The 20,110-nt window shown below is 35.3% G+C and overlaps 1 protein-coding gene across 1 annotated transcript in view; it reads right to left on the bottom strand.

Moving 5' to 3' along the window:
- LOC143251602 (uncharacterized) overlaps positions 1-20,110 on the bottom strand; it is an 83,723-nt gene that overhangs the window by 10,597 nt on the left and 53,016 nt on the right. The window contains exons 6-10 of the mRNA XM_076502872.1: positions 19,614-19,761; positions 8,007-8,959; positions 7,104-7,405; positions 3,058-3,251; positions 240-445 (exon numbers count right to left, since the gene is read on the bottom strand). Of these exons, the coding sequence (XP_076358987.1) occupies positions 240-445; positions 3,058-3,251; positions 7,104-7,405; positions 8,007-8,959; positions 19,614-19,761 (1,803 nt within the window). The remainder of the gene's footprint in view (positions 1-239; positions 446-3,057; positions 3,252-7,103; positions 7,406-8,006; positions 8,960-19,613; positions 19,762-20,110) is intronic.

Here is a 20,110-nt window from a genome sequence, read left to right as displayed (position 1 = left end):
TATTTCAAAGACGGTTCAACACCAGAGTGAAACTCCTAATACGTTGTTTACTATGAAGTAATATAATGCGTTAACTTCGATAGAAAACTTATTTTGGAAAGAGCTAAATCATATGAAATTCCAGCGAACTATGCTGGAAAACACAGTTGTAACTATCTCTTCATGAAGAATAATAAGTAGGAAAAGAATAGCGCTTTGCAGATAGAGAGAAACAGATTGAATTACAATTAGTTTTCTACCTATGATTGGATTCCTTTGTCCTTAGTCTGTAATCCTGGCTTCTTCTGTCTTTAAAATTGTTTGTTCCTGGTCCAATAGAACTTCGTCTGGTAAGTGATAGTAGACTGCCATCTATATATCGTCTGGTGGTTCTTAAACAGTTGGAAACTCCATCTCTTGGCTTTGCGCCTCGCTTGTTACTTTTTAAGCCTAATAGTCTTAGAACCTGTTCAAATACGAGAAAAAAAAAATCTAACTGCCGAAGTAAAGAAACTGAAAACACAACATCAGTTTGGTTATATGCATGTCAGGTTATAGTTCAAAGCGAGACACATGTTCGAGTTTATATATATATTATTTATTTTATTTCGGACAAAGGGATTTGATTTCACTTAAGTATCTAATAAATTCCTTGATTACTGGGGCTATCTGCTAGGGGCCTGGCATGGCCGAGCGCGTAAGGTGTGCGACTCGTAATCGGAGGGTCGCGGGTTGGCGCCCGCGTCGCGCTAAACATACTCGCCCTCCCAGCCGTAGGGGTGTATAATGTGACGGTCAATCCCACTATTCGTTGGTAAAAGAGTAGCCCAAGAGTTGGCGGTGCGTGGTGATGACTAGCTGCCTTCCCTCTAGTCTTAGAGGGAAATTAGGGACGGCTAGCACAGATATCCCTCGAGTAGCTTTGTGCGAAATTCCCAAACAAACAAACAAGCCTCCCAGTTGCACAGCGACATGTCTGAGGACTCACATTGCTATAAACCGGATATCTATACCCGTGGTGAGCAGAGCGCAGGTAGCCCATTGTGTAGTTTTGTTCTTAATTCTGAACAAATAAAGAGTTCTGTATAAACATAGTTCCACTGTGATGATGAAGACGTAACTAAAATCACCATGCATACAATACACTATTCACCACCACACACATATATATACACGAAATCTACTCTTGTTGTTGTTTATTCGATTTTCCCTTGTTCGGGGTTCTTGATGAAGAATAGAAATCTCCGAAACTGGTATAACTCAGTTACAAGTGGTGAAATGACAACTACACTTGATTTCGCACAGGATTTTAGGCTTATGCAATGAAATGTGTGAACTTTATATTTTCTTCGTAATTGAACTTTTAAAAGTAGGATAAAAGATGGGACCGAAGTGATCATTCAAATCACAAATACGTTTTATAGAAAAGTTATTATTTGTCGAACGTTACGTGTATTTAACAGGGGGGAAGTGATTTTGTTAGATAAACAAAGAAAGTTAACAAAACTGTACATTGTCTAAGATAAGTAATCTTGGTACTAAAGTTGATTTTGGTGTTTGGTCAAAGGTTCGCAGGGTTCAAGTATGGTCACCTCTTATTTAGAACTGCTAACAGAAGGAAGATGGCCCATTAGCACTCCTTGCCGCATCTTATGTAACTGCTTTTGGTAAATAGCTGTTAATAACAACCAGAATCTTTGAAGAATTGTTTAACAGCATGTCGCGACTCGAACCTTGGCATTATGATTATTAGGTCTCGACATGAATGCCATAGTGAACTGTTGGTTAAATTTTGAACGTAAGAGATGCTACCACTGTTACCGTTTTATTTGCTTAGAAACACTTACATGTGAAGACAAATATACTAACGCTGTAAGTCCCCAGATATTCTGCTGTGCCACTGGGGAACATGGCTATAAAAGGAATTTACATTTGTATGAGTTAAAGTATCTAAACCATAATACTTATGGAAAAACTCGTTTGTTTGTTTCTTTCTCTCTCTCTCTCTCTTTGGTTTTGGCTCATCATGGCCAGGTGGTTAAGGCACTCGATTCGTAATCTGATGATCGAGGGTTCGAATTCCCGTCACACCAAACATGCTCGCCCTCTCAGCCGTGGGGGGTTTATAATGTGACAGTCAATCCCACTATTCGTTGGTAAAACAGTAGCCCAAGATTTGGCGGTGGTTGGTGGTGACTAGCTGCCTTCCCTCTAGTCTTACACTGCTAAATTATGGACAGCTACCACAGATAACCATCTGTGAAATTCAAAACCAAACTTTCTGGTTTTGATACTTTGTATTTGAATGCACAAATTTATAAAATGTAGAACCGTTCAGGATCAAGTATGCTTCCCTACAGTCTGGAGACCTACCTCGAACATAATTTCGAGCAAATGGCCGTGTAGAGCGTCACGATAACTACGATGTCAAACCTATTCCACAACACATGATATTCACGAAACACCTCTATTGCAAAAGACGCTAGAAGCCGATTGTTCTGATGAACAACGATAAACCGATAGACTAATCTAGTGAGAGACATCGTATCAAGTGACACTTTCGAAACTTGGGTACTGGGGACAAGTGCTGAAACTCAGGGTTATTTGTTCCCAAGAACCTACTTAACAGTGTAATAATACCAGTACTCAACACAAAACAAATAAACACCGTTATCTGAGAGGGAGATTTTGAGGCATGACGGATTCGTTCCTCAAATACAACACATTTTACTAGCTACATATCCTCCTTCATTAAGCACATGGTAACGTCGTTCGTACTTCCCTACTCCTAGCGGGTTTGAATCCCCGTTTCACCAAACACGTTCGCCCTTTCAGCCGTGGGGGTGTTATACGTGGCGGTCAATCCCACTATTCGTTGGTAAAATAGTAGTCAAGAGTTGGCGGAGGGTGGTGATGACCAACCGCCTTCCCTCTAATCTTATACTGCTAAATTAGGAACGGTTAGCGCAGATAGCTCTTGTGTAGCGTTGCGCGAATTTCAAAAAAACAAACAAACCTTACTCCTAAGTCCATTTTTGTATAAATCAATGATCACACATATTTTAATTGGACAGATACCTCATAATACATTCTCTCCAGGCTCTCAAGCTGTTTTCGTATCGTCCCAATGTCATTTTCTGTGTTACTGGTTGTGGCGCTAACCTCACTGCTGTCTTCATATGTGTCTTCCAACAAACTTTCCAAGTCCAGACACGTCGTAGTCGAAGTTACTTCTGCATCCACTGGGTCTGAAGTTATCCCGTGTACTGTGTCTGTGAAACGCCGAAATATCTTATTTGTACTTAAGCAGAAAGCCACACAATGAATTATTTGTACACCGAGAGGAAGCGAACACCGAAAGAAGACCGCGCCGTTAGGCTTGGAAACGTTAAATGAAACACTTGGGTACTGCATAACAAATTAACTACGTGTTTATGTATGCATATAATATAAGGAAATAGTTTCCTTTCTTCAGTTATTTTAATATAATGTTTGAATAGTCCAATTGAAGTAGAAAATGAGCGGAGTCCAGCGTTGTAACTTTAGACAGCTCTTATTCAAAATGAGTTAACATTAATGATAATGACAAAATATTTACATAACAAGATTAATAAGCTACTCTATTCACCTAAAACAAAAATATAAAGCTCTAACATCCTTTGAAACTTATGTCGTGGCCTACCGCACATTTAGCATACTTAACCGAACTTTTAAAAAATATTTAAAAAATCGTAGCAGAAAATATTATAAAACCTACTAGTGAAATAAAGCCTGAAAGAACAAAGCCAAGGTAGCAAACAAAACAAAAAAACCTGAGCTCAAGAAATGTCTTTGGATGAAACATGACATATTTTAATATGAATTTGAAAGTGTGTATGAACATCTTTATCTCTCAGCCTCCTGCAAGATACTTCAATATCGACTTCATTCACTTTCCTTCTTCCACATAAATATCTTTAAAAAGAGTACAAATTAAACTTTCTTGTTTATTAAAATAATAATAAACTTTAGAAAACAAAAGTTGCGATTAGATAGATCTTTAAGAGGTTTATAAGACTAGATTTTCAGGGACTAATAAAACTAGTTTTTAAGAAGCTTATAAAACTATAATTTAAAGGGTTTATAAAGCTAGTCTTTAAGAGGTTTATAAAACTAATATTTAATAGGCTTGTAAAACTAGTCTTTAAGAAGCTTATTAAACTAGTCTTGAAGATATTAAACTAGTCTTTAAAGGGTTTATAAACTAATCTTTAAGGGGTCTATAAAACTAATATTTAAGGGCGTTAGAAAAGGAGTCTTTAAGGAACTTATAAGACTAGCCTTTAAGGGTCTTATAAAACTAATATTGAATAAAATGAATCTTTATTCAAAAATAACTTTATCCACTGATCAATTTTTATGTGCTTTACAACTGTAACGTGCCGCTTGGAGCAATGACAAAATCCAGAATTACTGAAGTATCACAGTTTCAAGTTACACAAGAGTCATAGTGCACTACATTACAAACCTTAGTTAACTACATTAAATAATATTTAAAATATCACATACTCATTTTAAACTTGACAGTTACATATATCACCCTTTAAATGAGCTTATCATTACCCATAAAGTAGATACAGACATAGGATCAATCTAGTATAAGCTGTTATGGAATAGCTGTTATACTAAATAACTTTCACCTATATAGGATAATTAGTGCATGTTTGTGACCTTCATGCGCCTGGTTTACCGGGAAGACGCTAACTATATGCAGAAAAACTGCGTGAAATTTAGAAGAATATTGTTTGTTTGATTGTTTTGAATTATGCCAAAGCTACACGAGGACTATCTGCGCTAGCCGTCCCTAATTTAGCATTGTAAGGCTAGAGAGAAGGCAGCTAGTCATCAACACCCACCGTCAACTATTGGGCTACTCTTTTACCAACGAATAGTGGGATTGACCGTCACATTATAACGCCCCCACGGCTGAAAGGGCGAGCATGTTTGGCGCGACGGGGATGCGAACCCGCGACCCTCAGATTACGAGTCGCACGCCTTAACGCGCTTGGCCATGCTGGGCCAGCAATAATTGATCATGGAGCCAGTGGTTAGTCAGTACCTATGGATATCCTGAAATACTGCACCTATGATGCGGAGACAGGCACACATTTCTAAACCTGCTTTGCCAGCTTCTTGAAGGCATGAAATGCAAATGTACCGATAGGAAATTTGTTCAAATACTGATATCTCTCGATCTCATTCCAGATGTATATGTGGAAGTAATTAGATACCAGCATAAACCTGGGTGTAGAAACCTTCTTCACAGATGTTGTAACGCAGAAATGTGATCAATCACGTTAACACTACGCTCTCATAACTCGCATTCCTAGTAAATATCTTGACCATCTCTAATGTTTGATCAATATATTTAGAAATCAAGTAAATTATACAGTGTCATAGTGAACACAATGTTATCTATCCTTCAGTTAAAATCATTTGTTATATTTGGGATACACGTGTGTTTTTAAATTGTACCAGTTTCTTCCTTTTTCGTACATACAAGATGATTGGTATTTTATCACAACTGTGGAATATTGCTGTATTTAGTACTCGTCATGTATTTCTAGTTTATCTTAATATTGCTACTGAAGTCTCACTATGTAAGATCGTATAGTGGATATAAAACAGGTGTAAGTGGTAAGAAGGAAGTCACCGTGGGAGTTAAACTTTTCCATTGTTTAGCCCAAATTGACCAAATAACTATGTTATCTACTTCTTTCCTATTTGCTTTTTCCAATATCCTTCCAGAATGAATCAAATTTCTTCTAAAACACATTAAGAAGGAAACATGAAAAACCTACAGAACTATTAGTGACAGCAAAGAAAATCTAACGTTAACTTAGCCACCTTTTTGCCATCTTCTTGATGTGACTCATTCCTAACCGGTGGCTCAGCCGTAGTTCTAAGGGCCTTTTACGTTAAAATTCATGTTTAGATACATGCAGTAAGCAGACCATAAATAGCCAGTTGTGTAACTACGGGCATAACAACAAGATAAACAAATTTCTTCGTTAATTGAACTGGAAATTATTTCAGAAACCTTTTCTGTTTAACCTTTATTTTTATATAAATTTACATACCAGCAAAGATCTGAACTTGTTATTCAGTCAAACAAGTTACTCTTAGTTACTTGTTTAAAATTAAGCGCCGGGCTATCTGTGCTCTGCCTCCCACGGATATGGAAATCCGGTTTCTAGCTTTGTAAAGTCCGCGGACACACCCTTATACCAACTGAGGCTGGTACTGTAAAAGCCATAATAAAGAAAGCTTAGCATAAACCTGTCTTATGGACTCAGTAATTAAAAAACCTTATGCTCAGATGAGTTAGTTATTAAATATTTTCCAGCTTCCAAAATAATTAAAAATTTAGCAGTTTTATTATCTGTAAACATAAGCACTAAATATTTAAAGCAATGTCACAAAAAATATTTTCTGTTTGCAGTTAACAGTTAACAGTTGTCAAAAACGTTTTATTTGCATTTATCAAAACTTATCGTTTGTTTTAAATCTTGCTCAAAGTTACACGACGGTTACTTAATCTAGCCGTGATACACTAGAGGGAAGACAACTAGTCAACGCTAACAATTGTTTATTTTACCAACGAATAGTGGGACTGATCGTAACGTTATAACGCTACTATGTTTGAAAGGACTAGCGTATTTGGTGTGATAGGGACTCTAACCCGCGACCCACATAGTGCGACTCTAACGCCTTAACCACCACGCCATGCTCAACTCTTTTTACGTAAAAGGTCTAACAAAATTTGACACGTGGCCTGTTACTACATGTAAATCAATTAAATTCCCAAGTATGATATAATCTATGAATTATGCGTGACAATGTATGTCTCACCTGCGATTGTATTCTGTGTGACTATCTAGATACGTACTCTCCCGTGGCTTAACGTTAAGACTGAGGGGTTTATAATGCTAAAATTCAGCATTCGAATCCTGCAGTGAAAAAGCGTAGAGATAGTTCATGGTGAAGATTTGCGCTTAAACAAAATAGAAACTGTTTGAAAATAAAACAACTGAGATAATTCACGTGTGTTCATACATAAGCTATGTTGGTAATGTTACACTTACTTAAATGAATCCTGTTCGTATTTTGTGCTGCAGCCTGTCTAGTTGTATATGTTGTCACTAGGCGGCTGTTTTCAGAGGACTTATACTCATCGATTCTCTGATGGTTGTTTGCCATTTTTTCTATTGGTTTAAACATTCCTGTCTGTTTCGTGTGTACACCACAGTGTTTGAAAGTGCTTTGAGTAGCACCTGTTGTCTTCCGTATACCACTCTTTTTAGCAGGAACACCTTTATCTACGTTCCTTGTTGTCGTCAGACAGTGATTGCTTTCTGATTGGTCCACATTTTTCAGCGGGTCAGTTCTTAATGAAAACAAAAAACAGATGTCACTAAAGATAATTCATAAAATCGTTTAATATGTTGATTCGAAAAGCATATTATTTTGTGCATAGCACAAAGTGCACAAAACCGATGCAATTACAATGAACTGTTTAACTGAATTTTCAAACGGCGTAAGAATACAACATGAAATGAGTGCTTAGAAATGCGATTATTGTAATCTTGCCTCATCTATAGCAAAATCTAATCATAAACAATGTAATATGTTTTTGCCAGAACCAATGTTATTAATTCATTCATTTATTTTCCTCCAAAAGCTGATTTATTAAATATCCATATTCATTTAAAAGTGAAATATAACAAGAATTATAGTAGTATATAATAGAAGACCTAGGTTTATAATGTGTTACAGTAGTGTTTCTGGCATAGAAAACATCAAATAACTAAACTTGTTTAAATACAGTCTTACACACAGGTCTATAAAAATAAATTGTGAGATTGTAATACGATGAAATGTATTGTTTAAATCATTTATAAACGCATAATGTAACATTCAAAGATGGAGGAAATAAAAGAGCCGTTTAATAAACGACTTAAGGCAGGTAACTTTCAAAATAAGCTTACCTGGATGACAGTTTATGTTTAGTTTGTAATGATACTTTTGGCAAAGTTTCTTGGTTTGCGATTTGAAAGCTGGGAGGAGGTTTGGAAGGAAGGGATGGATTCACGCGCATAGTCTCGGAACCAGTGCCGCTGGTATCAAAGTCAAGAATTTGTATTGTTTCTCTAGCCCTGCGAAGATGTATGGGTTTCAAACTGTGACACACGTGCTCCTTTCTCACTTCTCCAACGTCGCTCCACTCAAAGGTTTCAGTATCTGCTGCTATTTTTGACATTCCACGACCGGTTTCATAATTTTGCGTGGCTGTGGATTCGTCCGGACATCCAACCTCACCAATACTGTTATCAGAGTCAATACTGGTATCGAGGTTACTTCCTGCACTAGTTGTTCTACTCTTCCCCGAAGCTGGACTTTTAAGACTTTGAGCGCCACTACCCAAGGTGCCTAATCCAGATTCAGAAGATGACTTGTACTGGTCACTTGGTGTTTGTGCGTCGTCTCGTAGTACACGTCCGTCTGTTGGCCTCGTATCTTTATGTCCTGTCGCCTTTACGTAATTTAAGCAGGAATCGTTCTCTGTCACGTGACTCGTCACTCTGGTGTCAGTGTTATATAAGGTTAAAGAACCACTTTTAACATCCTTGTTATTGCATTGTAAATCCTTTACGTAGTAGTATGGTGTTTCAACAGGTGTGGATGAATTCATTCGTAACTCTAACCATTCTCTTCTTGGAAATTCGTTATTAGAAACAACTTGCTGTTTCACAGTTCTAAAATTACAGGGAAGGTGTTCGAAAACACCTTTAGTCGACGGTTTACGTGTTGCTGTAATGTTGTCTATACTCGAAGAAACGCATTTTTTTCCTTGACTAGGTTTTCCTATAGTCTCCTTTGGGGTGACCTTTTCACACTCGAATGAAGACTTTAGGTTGTGGCCCATATTGATGTAAGTATGCTAAAACATAATAAATAAAATCAAGAAGAAAAATATTCTTTCCTCAGAACTTCAACTTAATACAAAGTTTTGGTTTATATTTCATTAAATGACTTTTTGTTTTGTTACTTTGTTTTGAATTTCGCGCAAAGCTACTCGAGGACTATGTGCGCTAGCCGTCCCTAATTTAGCAGTGTAAGACTAGAGGAAAGGCAGCTAGTCATCACCACCCACCGCCAACTCTTGGGCTACTCTTTAACCAACGAATAGTGGGATTGACCGTCACATTATCACGGCTGATAGGGCGGGCATGTTTGGTGTAACGGGGATTCGAACCCGCGACCTAGGATTAGAAGTCGAACGCCTTAACCCCCCTGGTCATGCCGAGTCCATTAAATGACCCATAAAAAAGCATTTCAAATACTCAGAACACGTCATGGTTTAACGATGTATGCATTGAAACGAATGAAACCTAAACAAATTATTTTACTCCCATACTTTACCCCCACATCTGTAAGATGTGAGGTGCGTATTGTGACAGATGTGATGTATATCACTCTTCATTTAACATTTCAGATATTATCATAACGTTAAAAAATTAAAATTTGTAGAGATGTTATTTTGACATAAGTGAAAACGAACAGTTCACATGGAAAATAACGACAAACAAGAATCAACATGGTGTCCTAGGATTGTAGAGTGGATAATCTGTTAAGTGTAAGACCTCCAAAGTTATCATACATTGTCTTTAGGGTAAGCTTACAATTTTGCAGTGTTTTTTATCGATCGTGAGACATGTATTAATAAAAAAAAATGTTAATTATCAATAACAATAAATTCTACATTTTGGTGAATTCGTCCTTCTAGAGCTGGAAACGAACTAGTGGTCAGCTTGGTCAGACTGTGAATTAGAAGATTCATTCTTAGTAGCTCTTTGTGAATGTGGGTACACTTTGAGAGTGATGGTCAAATTCCATTATTCAGACTGACAAGAGTATTTAAATTTTAAAGTTATGGACAGATATGCACAGATAGTCCCTTATATAGCTTTGAGCAAAACCTCTGAAGACAGCATCTGAAAATGTTGACGACGTACAATTAATTAAACTAAATATTTTTGTGTGGCATGCAAGTATCACGAGCTAACCTCGTTGTTCATGCATACCTTACACAGACCTGTACTAAATAGTTTACCTTGTTACAAGGTTTACACGAACGAAATGTTTTCTGCCTTAAGCCACGCAATTCTGGTCTTTAGGTTTCACACGTGGCAAAAACGTGTATCTGTTTCTACATACGGCATACTTGCTCGATAAGTCGTTGAGAAAGTTTTATCAGTTCGTGATGACAAGAAAACCACTTGAATTAAAAATATATTCTCATGATGGCTGGTGTGAGCATTAAAACTTTAATTAAAATAAAATACAGAACAACAACGTTTCAACCTTCTTCGGTTATCTTCAGGTTAGCAAAGAGAGTTTGAAACTGACTGTCGCTGGGCACATGTCTTAGGGACAAGAGTATAAAAGGGTACGGGAACGTAGAGAGCGTTGCAGTTAGATGTTAGGTTAGTAATTAGTATAGGTATAAAGTTGTTCCTTTATACTGGTTTACGTTTGGTTTGAGTTGTTGTATAAGTAGGGTTTCTTTGATTTTGCTTTTGTTTATGTTTGTTTTCATACTTAGTATCTGAGTGTTTTCTATGGTCACGTTGTGTGTATTTGATATGCAGTGTTCAAAAACGTGTGAAGATGTTTTTTGTGTGTTTTTTTAATCTGGTTTCCATTTTTATGCTTGTTTCTCTGGTATAGAAGTCGTGGCAGTTGTAGATTTCATCATTATCTTGTATTGTCTTATTGTTGAGGATACAAATAGTCAACCGATAAATAAAAGGAAGGGTCTGTCCAGTATAAACGTTCTTCTAGTATAGAAGAAATGTTTTTGCTTGTCAATGAATTTCAGTGGAACTTTATTTATTACATATTTTGCGTGAAAAATCACCCAAACATCCTACTGTTGCCATCACTGTAGGTTTTAAATACACCTTTGAATATAAATCTGTGTTATTATTAATTCAATATTTTAGTATCGTTTGTTTGTTTGCAATTAAACACAAAGCTACACAATGGGACGTCTGTGCACTGCCCACCACAGGTATCGAAACCCGGTTTCTAGAGTTTTAAATCCGTAGACGTATCGCTACACTACACAGTCCTTGCACCATGAAAGATCCAAACCATCTCAACTAACATCACTAACACTACTTCCTATAAAGAAAGCTGACTATGACATCAAAAATTCTGTAGTATAGTGTTGTAAATATTCTGTGCAAAGAGTAACCTTGGTTACTGCTGGTCTTCTTCTAGAGGCTAAAACTAGTAAGAAATACTTGCTAGTCTTTATTTGTCACATCATCAAGTCAGTCCAAACTTATCTGTTGGTTGACTCTTCAACATACAGGATCATTGATAAATTAGTGGAGCAATGGAAAGCTCAGCTTTGAGCATCAAATGAAAATCCACATGGATTAAGGATAAGCCTCAATAGTTTTTCAGTGTTGTACTTGTTGTGAATGCACAGTTCATTATAATCATTTTCTGTTGATTTGGTTTAATGGGTCAAACGAACTGTTAAGCATGTGTTTGCAAAGTTTATGTACTCAAGATAAGTTGACTTAGAAAAGTACTTGTAATATTTTATAAAGACAAATTCAACAACCACTCAGGTAATTGTGAAAGTTACTGATGTTCAACCATGAAGTACATATCTTATCCAAGTTGAAGTACATATCTTATCCAAGTGCTTCTACACATTTTTCAGTATCATTCACCCCCACAGCTCACTCATCCAGTTTGATAAAAAATTACAAAATTAAAATTTAAAATATTTTATTATGACTTAAATATACATCAAACTACAACTAGAATGAACACAACAAAAAATTAACAAAACCCCAGAGAGAACCATTTACACAGTTGAGAAACACCATCCTAAATGATGTGATGTAAAGCTAAGAACCTTGTGCAGGTGTGACAAAATATCCAAAGACATGTGTGAAGGATTTCAGGTGTGCATTAGTTGATGCTATGAAAATGCAAACACGATTGAGCCTCAAGACTAGATATAAGTTTTGTATGCCCTGGTAGTGCAAAAGAAACATGGTTCGTTAGATAACTTAGTCTGTAAAATTGTAATCTTCAGATGTTATGTGATGCACGAAATAATTATAGAATTGGGACATATTTCTCATGAAATTTGCCTCTGATAGTATTGTTTTCATGTAGTATTGAATAAGTTGGGTACCTGCTTTATATGATATCTACAACATGGTTTTAGATGTTAATAAGTGGCTGCAATAATGTATGGTGTTTGTTATTGGTTAATTTATATATGTATAATTGTTGGTCTATTACATAATATAGGTAAATACTTTGATTTAGAAATGGATGCCATTTTATATGTGTGTATGGCAAATACATTTAATTATCAACAGGTGTGTTTCTCTTCATTATGTTAAGGTAAAAAAAAGATGGGTAAGACAATTATATATTTAAGAATGGCTGGTATAGTTAGAGAAAGCACTAATAGAAGAGCGAACAACATTTCGACCTTTTTCAGTCATTGTCAGGTTCACAAAGAGAGAAATCGTTACTGACCGGTTGCTAACCACATGTTTTAAGGCAGTTGTGAAATTGAGTGCAGGAATGTTGAGGGCAGGCTCAGATGTTAGACACATTTATTAATATTATTAATATAGGTATAAAGATGTTCCTTTGTATTGGTTTATTTAGGGCTTGAGTTGTTGTATAAGTAAGGCTTCTTAATTTTGCATATTTTTATGCTTTTATCTTTATTTATGGGTAAGACAGTTTTTAGACAATAAAGAAATGTACCAGAGAACTGAAGTGTATGAGTTTATAAAACACTGAAATAATAAGATTATACCATGATATAAGAAAAACATGGCATGTTCTGTGTTTTGTTGGTATTTAATTCAAATTGCCAAATGATTTTAAATTGATATCTGCAAGGTTTTTAATGTTTGCTGAAATTAAAAAAGGATATTGTACAGTAAACAATACAGTATTTTCTAGATGTTTATTCTACATATGTGGTGTTAAAATAGATGTGGCACTACTCTGTTTCACTCAAGTTACACTTAATGTGTGATAGAGACGAGTTGGAACTGTAATATTGGTCTTGTGGTATTTCGCCTCCTCGCCCAGAATCAATTAAAGTTGTTGGTGTTTACAAAACTGTCAACTAACATTCAGAGAGAGCTGGTTACTAATCTTTCTTTCTCCAGCGTATCTAGGGTCTACTGCTTGCAACCAGACACTGGTGGAAGATATACCTGACATGACACAAGAAGTAGCTTAGTAAAGAAAATGATCATGTCATGTGTTCACTTTAAGTACAAATCAGTACCTCTGCAAACAGTTGCTTATCTGAAAGTGTAAGTTCTACTCCTTCTATCAGAATCTTTCATAAAATGGAAATTAACTATGTTTTTAGCTAAACTTGTGTCTTATTAGAGTCTGAATAGAAAAAGTATTTTTAAGGCATTTGTTAATGTTTTATCACCCACCATTCCAAAAACTGTTTTTTTTAAGCACTTCAGTTCCAACTATCAGTGGCAATGGCTCCTGTAATTTCCCTACCTGAACAGTAGCCATGAGAACTTGGTCTGTCAAAATCACTAAACATGGTTAAAATCCCTGGGTAAAATAAGTAACAATTACCAGGAGAGTGCTACCAAATGGCATCATCACTGACTCTACAACAGAATCATTGCACAGTGTCTTTTTCATGATATTTATGAGAATGTATAAAAAATTTCAGTAAGAAACTTTGATTTTCTTATCTTGCTTTTAAAGGGTCAAAACTGATTTTATTAGAGTTTCACCCTTCAAACTAGGTTTATGAGAAATTAAAGCTTTTCTGACTTCCATGGTAAAAAAGTTGAAAATGTATATTTTGTAACTTAGTACAAGTGACAACTTTCTCACCAATATGACAATCCTAAATGGGACTACAAATTATAATTGCAGGTGTAATTATTTCATAAGGAAAAATAAATGTTTCTTTCTTTTCCGGTCTCAGAAGTCTCATGAATGAAATGTACAAATGCAAATATCATATAACTAGTTAGGTAAGTGTAAACATTTCTATAATTATTATGTAACAATGTTATTTTTCCTACAGTCAAAAAGACAAAATATTATGATGATAACTTTTGTAAAGCAGAAAAGCATAGCTTTCAAATGTGAAAATATTCAAGGTTTCTAAATGTGAGATATGAAGGCACACAAAGCTGAAAGTTAATGTGTTTATAGGCTTGAAATCTGAATAAAGTTAAAGTGTTATATAATTAAAGTAATAAATGTTTTATATATTTTGAAGTCATGGTATGTAGAAGATCCAATAGTTTCAAATATTTGCAACAAAATGTCCCCAAAACTTAATAATTGATGAGCCTAAATATATATCCAGGATTGGAAAACAGAAATTATTGGTTTAGAAAATCAGAGTATGTAATGGTAAGTTGTGTTAGAAACTTAACATGTAAATGTATGGAAATGAAAAGTAAGAATTTTAATGTTTAAGCCATACACGTTTATGAATAGGTTTAAATATAAGGTGAAATAGCAGATTTTTCTTTATAACTATTATTCTATAATTAGAATGTAAAAGTGTCTTTTTACATCTTTGATTTAAATGGTTTATTTTATATTAATCTTTGTTAAAGAACTTATAATAATGTATATTACATGTACATCACATTAAAGTTTATTCTTTACACATCTAAGATAGCTGCTGATGTCTATTCAAATGAAAGAAACACGTAAGCATTGGTTCTGGTTTCTTTTCTTGTCCAGGAATTGTTAATTATTGAAGAGGTGAGCCCACTGCATGAAGGTAGGATCACAATGAAAGTTATCACTTGGATTTAAAGTTTGAAAGAAAGTTAGGTTATGAAAGGATAAAATGGTTTCATTGATAGCAATAATTAATCTGTTTGAGCTACAACTGAAATATTTGAAGATGTGTGGCTCTTATCTGTACAAAGTAGTTTTGTTTTTGGCCCACATCATATACAAGAGAAAGAAAAGCATAACCATTGTAGTTTACTTAAATCGTAAAAAGGAGAAAATATAGCATAACCATTGTAGTTTATTTAAATCGTAAAAAGTAGAAAATATACTATAATCATTGTAGTTTACTTAAATCGTAAAAAGGAGAAAATACAAAATAATCATTGTAGTTTACTTAAATCACACGAAGGAGAAAATACAGTATAACCATTGTTGTTTATTATGGTGGAGGGTGTGTGTTCAATTGAATTTTTTTCAGATTCATGAATCAAGCATGAATAAAGTGCAACTGCATGTTACCCGTTGATTTCACGCTACTGAAAGAATAATGAATCTAAAGACACATATCTTGTGTAGGCTGCTTTATGTAGCTGTATATATTAATAAACTAAACACGGTATTACAAATTTATTATTACCTCTCTTACTTAAAGTGACGGAGTATTATGTTTTTACCCCTGTATGTATATTTTTTCTTTGCGTGTGTTTGCCAAAAATAGTTCTTGAAAACAACGAATCGATTTTTTAACGAAAGCTGATATACTTTTTGACCATGGCCAAGCTTAAAAATTGTTAATTTTTGGAGGGTGAAGGTCAAAGTCGTAATAAGGTCACGAAATATTCCTACTTGTAAAGATGGATACCGATTTTTCACATAATCTTTTGCTCTACAACTCAGTCAAAAATGATTGGAGTTTGATGAAACTTGGTGAAAATATGTATACTATTATTTATCTTTTTTCTATCAAAAATGATAATGTTTGTTGATAATGACCTGTAACGTCTTCATTAGTTCTGTGTAGCTTCATTCTCCAGGAAGACGTCTATAACACTTTTGTAGTTTGATTTGTTTGTTTTGAATTTCGGGCAAAGTTTTTTGTTTTGTTTTTTTTTGTTTTTGAATTTCACACAAAGCTACTCGAGGGCTATCTGTGCTAGCCGTCCCTAATTTAGTAGTGCAAGACTAGAGGGAAGGCCGCTAGTCATCACCACCCACCGCCAACTCTTGGGCTACTCTTTAACCAACGAATAGTGGGATTGACCGTCACATTATCACGGCTGATAGTTTGGCGGGCATGTTTGGTGTGACGGGGATTCGAAGCCGCGACCCTCGGATTACTAGTCGAGTGCCTTAACCACCTGACTATGCCGGGTCCTTTTGTAGTTACTTGCATTGGTACAATACAGAATCACAGTATACTGTACCGTTATGCTCTGGAACACTAGAAGCACACTGTGAATTTAGATTGCATAGTAAATGTAGGTATGGGTTCTTATCATAAAGCAAGAGATCACAATGAGAACAGAGACTAGCTAACATATCTTAGAATGTTCAAGAAGTTAATACACGTCAAATCAACATAGCTAAAAATGTGCAGTAATTTAATACACATAAAATTCATGTAGCACAATATGTTCAGGAAGCTAAAACACATAAAATCAACATAACTAAAAATATTTAGAAAATTAATATATATAAAACAAAGAACGATGTACGTGTTGTAAAGTTAAGGAGTTGCTCTGTCTCCACGTAGTTCTGCACAAGTGACCTGCGGTCTACGTCTGGACTTGTAGTTAATTGGGCCACATATATTTTTATTCAAGTTACATTTAGAATTATGTGTCGGCCCGGCATGGCCAAGGGTGTTAAGGCGTGCGACTCGTAATCTGAGGTTCGCGGGTTTGAATCCCGGTCGTACCAAACGTGCTCGCCCTCCCAGCCGTGGGGGCGTTATAATGTGACGATCAATCCCACTTTTCGTTGGTAAAAGACTAGCCCAAGAGTTGGCGGTGGGTGGTGATGACTAGCTGCCTTCCCTCTAGTCTTACACTGCTAAATTAGGGACGGCTAGCACAGATAGCCCTCGAGTAGCTTTGTGCGAAATTCAACAACAAACAACAAACAACAAACAAGAATTATGTGAGATTAAGGACAGCCTAATGATATACAAAGGTAAATAAAGCTATGATAAGTAGATATAATAAAATAATTTTCTCTGTAAATAATAACATATCTTTATTTATATAAAATTTCAAAATCTCAATAGACGATTTCATGGATAGCTTCAAGTTCTAAATGAGTAGAATACGCCCAGTCTTGAACTAAAGTCAGGACTACACATTATTCAGGGGTTAAGTCCAGGTGTTTCTGTCTCTATATGTATCTGCTTTACTCACTGATTATTTTTAGCAACTGTCCAGGGTGTAGATTATATATGTTTATGAAGTTATTTGAATCCTGGTTTCCCAGGGCTGTTCTTGTCAGCTCGAATATAACGAACACAGCAGTGGTCGGAACACAATGTACATAAGGCATACACGCTTCGATTTTTCTTTGTGGGTATTTGGGTCTGTTTAATTTTTAAATACCCAGGAGGGTCAGGTGCACAAGACCTCTTCCTCCATCCCTAGCTTTCATATTGGCTACTATTAAGAATTTGTTGTTATTGTAGTGCTTTTGGGCCAGAGTATCCCACAGTACTCTGGCCCTTTTCAGGGCAATGTCCATGTATGGTCTGGATTTACCCTTTTTTTTTTCCTTTACCCATTTTTATTTTTTTCCTCTTTTATTCTTTTTTTTTTTTTTTTTTACTTTTATTCCATTATGTATATACATATACTTTCCACTTATATATACATATATATATTCTCCTTTTTCCATATATATTTATCGGAAAAATAAAATAATAATAATAAAAAAATAAAAATAAAATAAAAAAGGAAAACAAATAAAACATAAAAAGAAATAAAACCAGTTTTAAGTGTCTACCGCATGGTGGCCAGCTTGATTTATATTTCTTGAATATATATTTATAGGAGAGAGGTACTTAGGACTATGTTCATCATGTACGTAGTATCTGTCGAGATCACACATTACGTCATTTTTATACCAATTTTTATTAAAATAGTTTAGTGCATTATACAAGAGTCTTACAGATATTGTTTCTATGTTTCCATACTTGTACATGAATGTGGATGAAGTGCTACGTGGTTCTTTATAGGCTGGAGTTAACATTGAGTTTTGTATTCTTTGTAGTATCTGTAATTGTTTTTGTGTTATGTTTATCCAGGCAGGAGATGCGTATTCTATGATAGGTTTAATGTATGTTTGTAGATTTTTATTATATTATCAGGTGATGTTCCTTGATTTATACCTGAAAGACTTCTTGCATAATTTGCTCTTTTCCAGATTCCAATCAGGAGATTGTTTGCATGCTGTATCCACGTTAATTTGGTATCATAAGTTAATACTAAAAATTTAGCAGAAGTAGCAGTCTGTAAAAGTGATCCATTCATGTATAACTTTGGTGGATCTTTTTTTAGTTTATTTAATTTGCTGAATAGTATTATTTGGTTTTACGGAATATTTATTTTTATTCTATATTTCTGGCAGTGTTCTTCTACATTATTCAGGACTGGTTGAAGGTTTGTTGCTGCTATTGAAGGAGAGGGGGCACTTTTCCAGACCGCTACATCGTCAGCAAATTGTGATGCAAAACCTAGTTTAGGTCCGACAGTGGTATATTACTCACATACATAATAATTAAGATAGGGCTAACTACTCCTCCCTGTGGGACTCCTGCCTCAGGTGAAAAGGACCCTGAGTGGGCCCCATTCACATCTACTTTACACGTTCTATTGTCCATAAAGTTAGATAGCCAGCGAGTAATTTCCTGGGATAAATCCAGTTTCGTTAACCGGTGACGTAATCCATTATGCTACACCAATGCAAATGCTTTCTCAATGTCGAGAAAGCAAGCTACAGTGCATTCGTTTTTGTTAAAGCTGTCTGTAATTGTTTCTGTTAATCTGATTAGGTGGTCTGTAGTTTCTAAAGGCGTACACACCACATAAATTGTTGTTGTATGAAATGGTTTTCCAACTAGTTTCCGGTCACTGCTGTGTTTGTTGTATCCCAACCACCCTAAAGTGCTCTCAATTGAACGAAACACGTTGTCAGCAATGTGTATGTGAAATGAGTGCTATCATTATGGACTCTTCTAATTCTTGAAAACTCCCTCAAGGACTAGATTCTTTGGTTTGTTTTGAACTGGGCGCAAAGTTACACGAGGGCAAACTGTGATAGCTGTTCATAGTTTAGCAGTATAAGACTACAGGGAAGGCAGCTAGTCATCACCACCCATAACTGACTCTTTGAGTACTCTTTTTACCAACGATTGACCATGACATTATAATTCCCCCACGGCTGAAAGGGTAAGCACGTATGCTGTGACAGTGAATCGAATCTGCAACCTTCAGATTGTGAGTCGAGCACTATAACTACCTGGCCATGCCGAGCCATGATACTAAATTAAGAATTATTTGTTTAAAACGTTATAGGTCTAATTTAACGTCTTATAACAAATATAGTTGTATACCCCTTTACCTCTGAAAGCACGTGGAAATATAAACACTTAAAGTTAACCGCCTTTCCTTACTTCATATGTTTACATTAATTACAAAGAAATGATGTTAAAATGATAGTTTTAGAACGTTTATAAAACCAAAATGTTGACAAAAGAAACCTATGAGTGAAGAAAACGTAAACTAAGTAACAATAAACAGAATAAAATGTCTTACGTTTGTCACAACACAGTTCTCTGGTACGTTTGTCACAACACAGTTTCTCCGGTACGTTGTTTTTTCTCTTCCAAATAACTTACCAGAGACATCTCGAAAATCTCCATTATTCTTCACTGAAACACTTTCGTTTTCGTTGTTTGTGATGCTGTTATAGAATCAAAAAACAACAACATAAAACTAATTATACCCCATAAAAGAAAGATTGGATTATACGGAAAATCGATCTACAACAAAGAATCCAGAACAATACTTTTTACAGCTATTTTCTTTAGACATAAAATACAGCATATTTACATAGTTTTTCTTACGTATTTTGGAATTAATTCTAGTTTTAGAAATAATTCGTACATCTTTATTCAGATATTACAAACGCTGCTTTATAAATCTCATTCGAATGAATGCACGGAACATGTAATAGTTTGCACTAATGTGATTTGAAATTTATTAAATGCGTGTATACATGTAGATGTCACTACTGGTATAGTAAGTACTGT

The sequence above is a fragment of the Tachypleus tridentatus genome, chromosome 6 (genome assembly GCF_004210375.1).
Source record: "Tachypleus tridentatus isolate NWPU-2018 chromosome 6, ASM421037v1, whole genome shotgun sequence".
Classification (NCBI taxonomy): Eukaryota; Metazoa; Arthropoda; class Merostomata; order Xiphosura; family Limulidae; genus Tachypleus; species Tachypleus tridentatus.
This window is presented reverse-complemented; position numbering and strand designations above follow the sequence as displayed.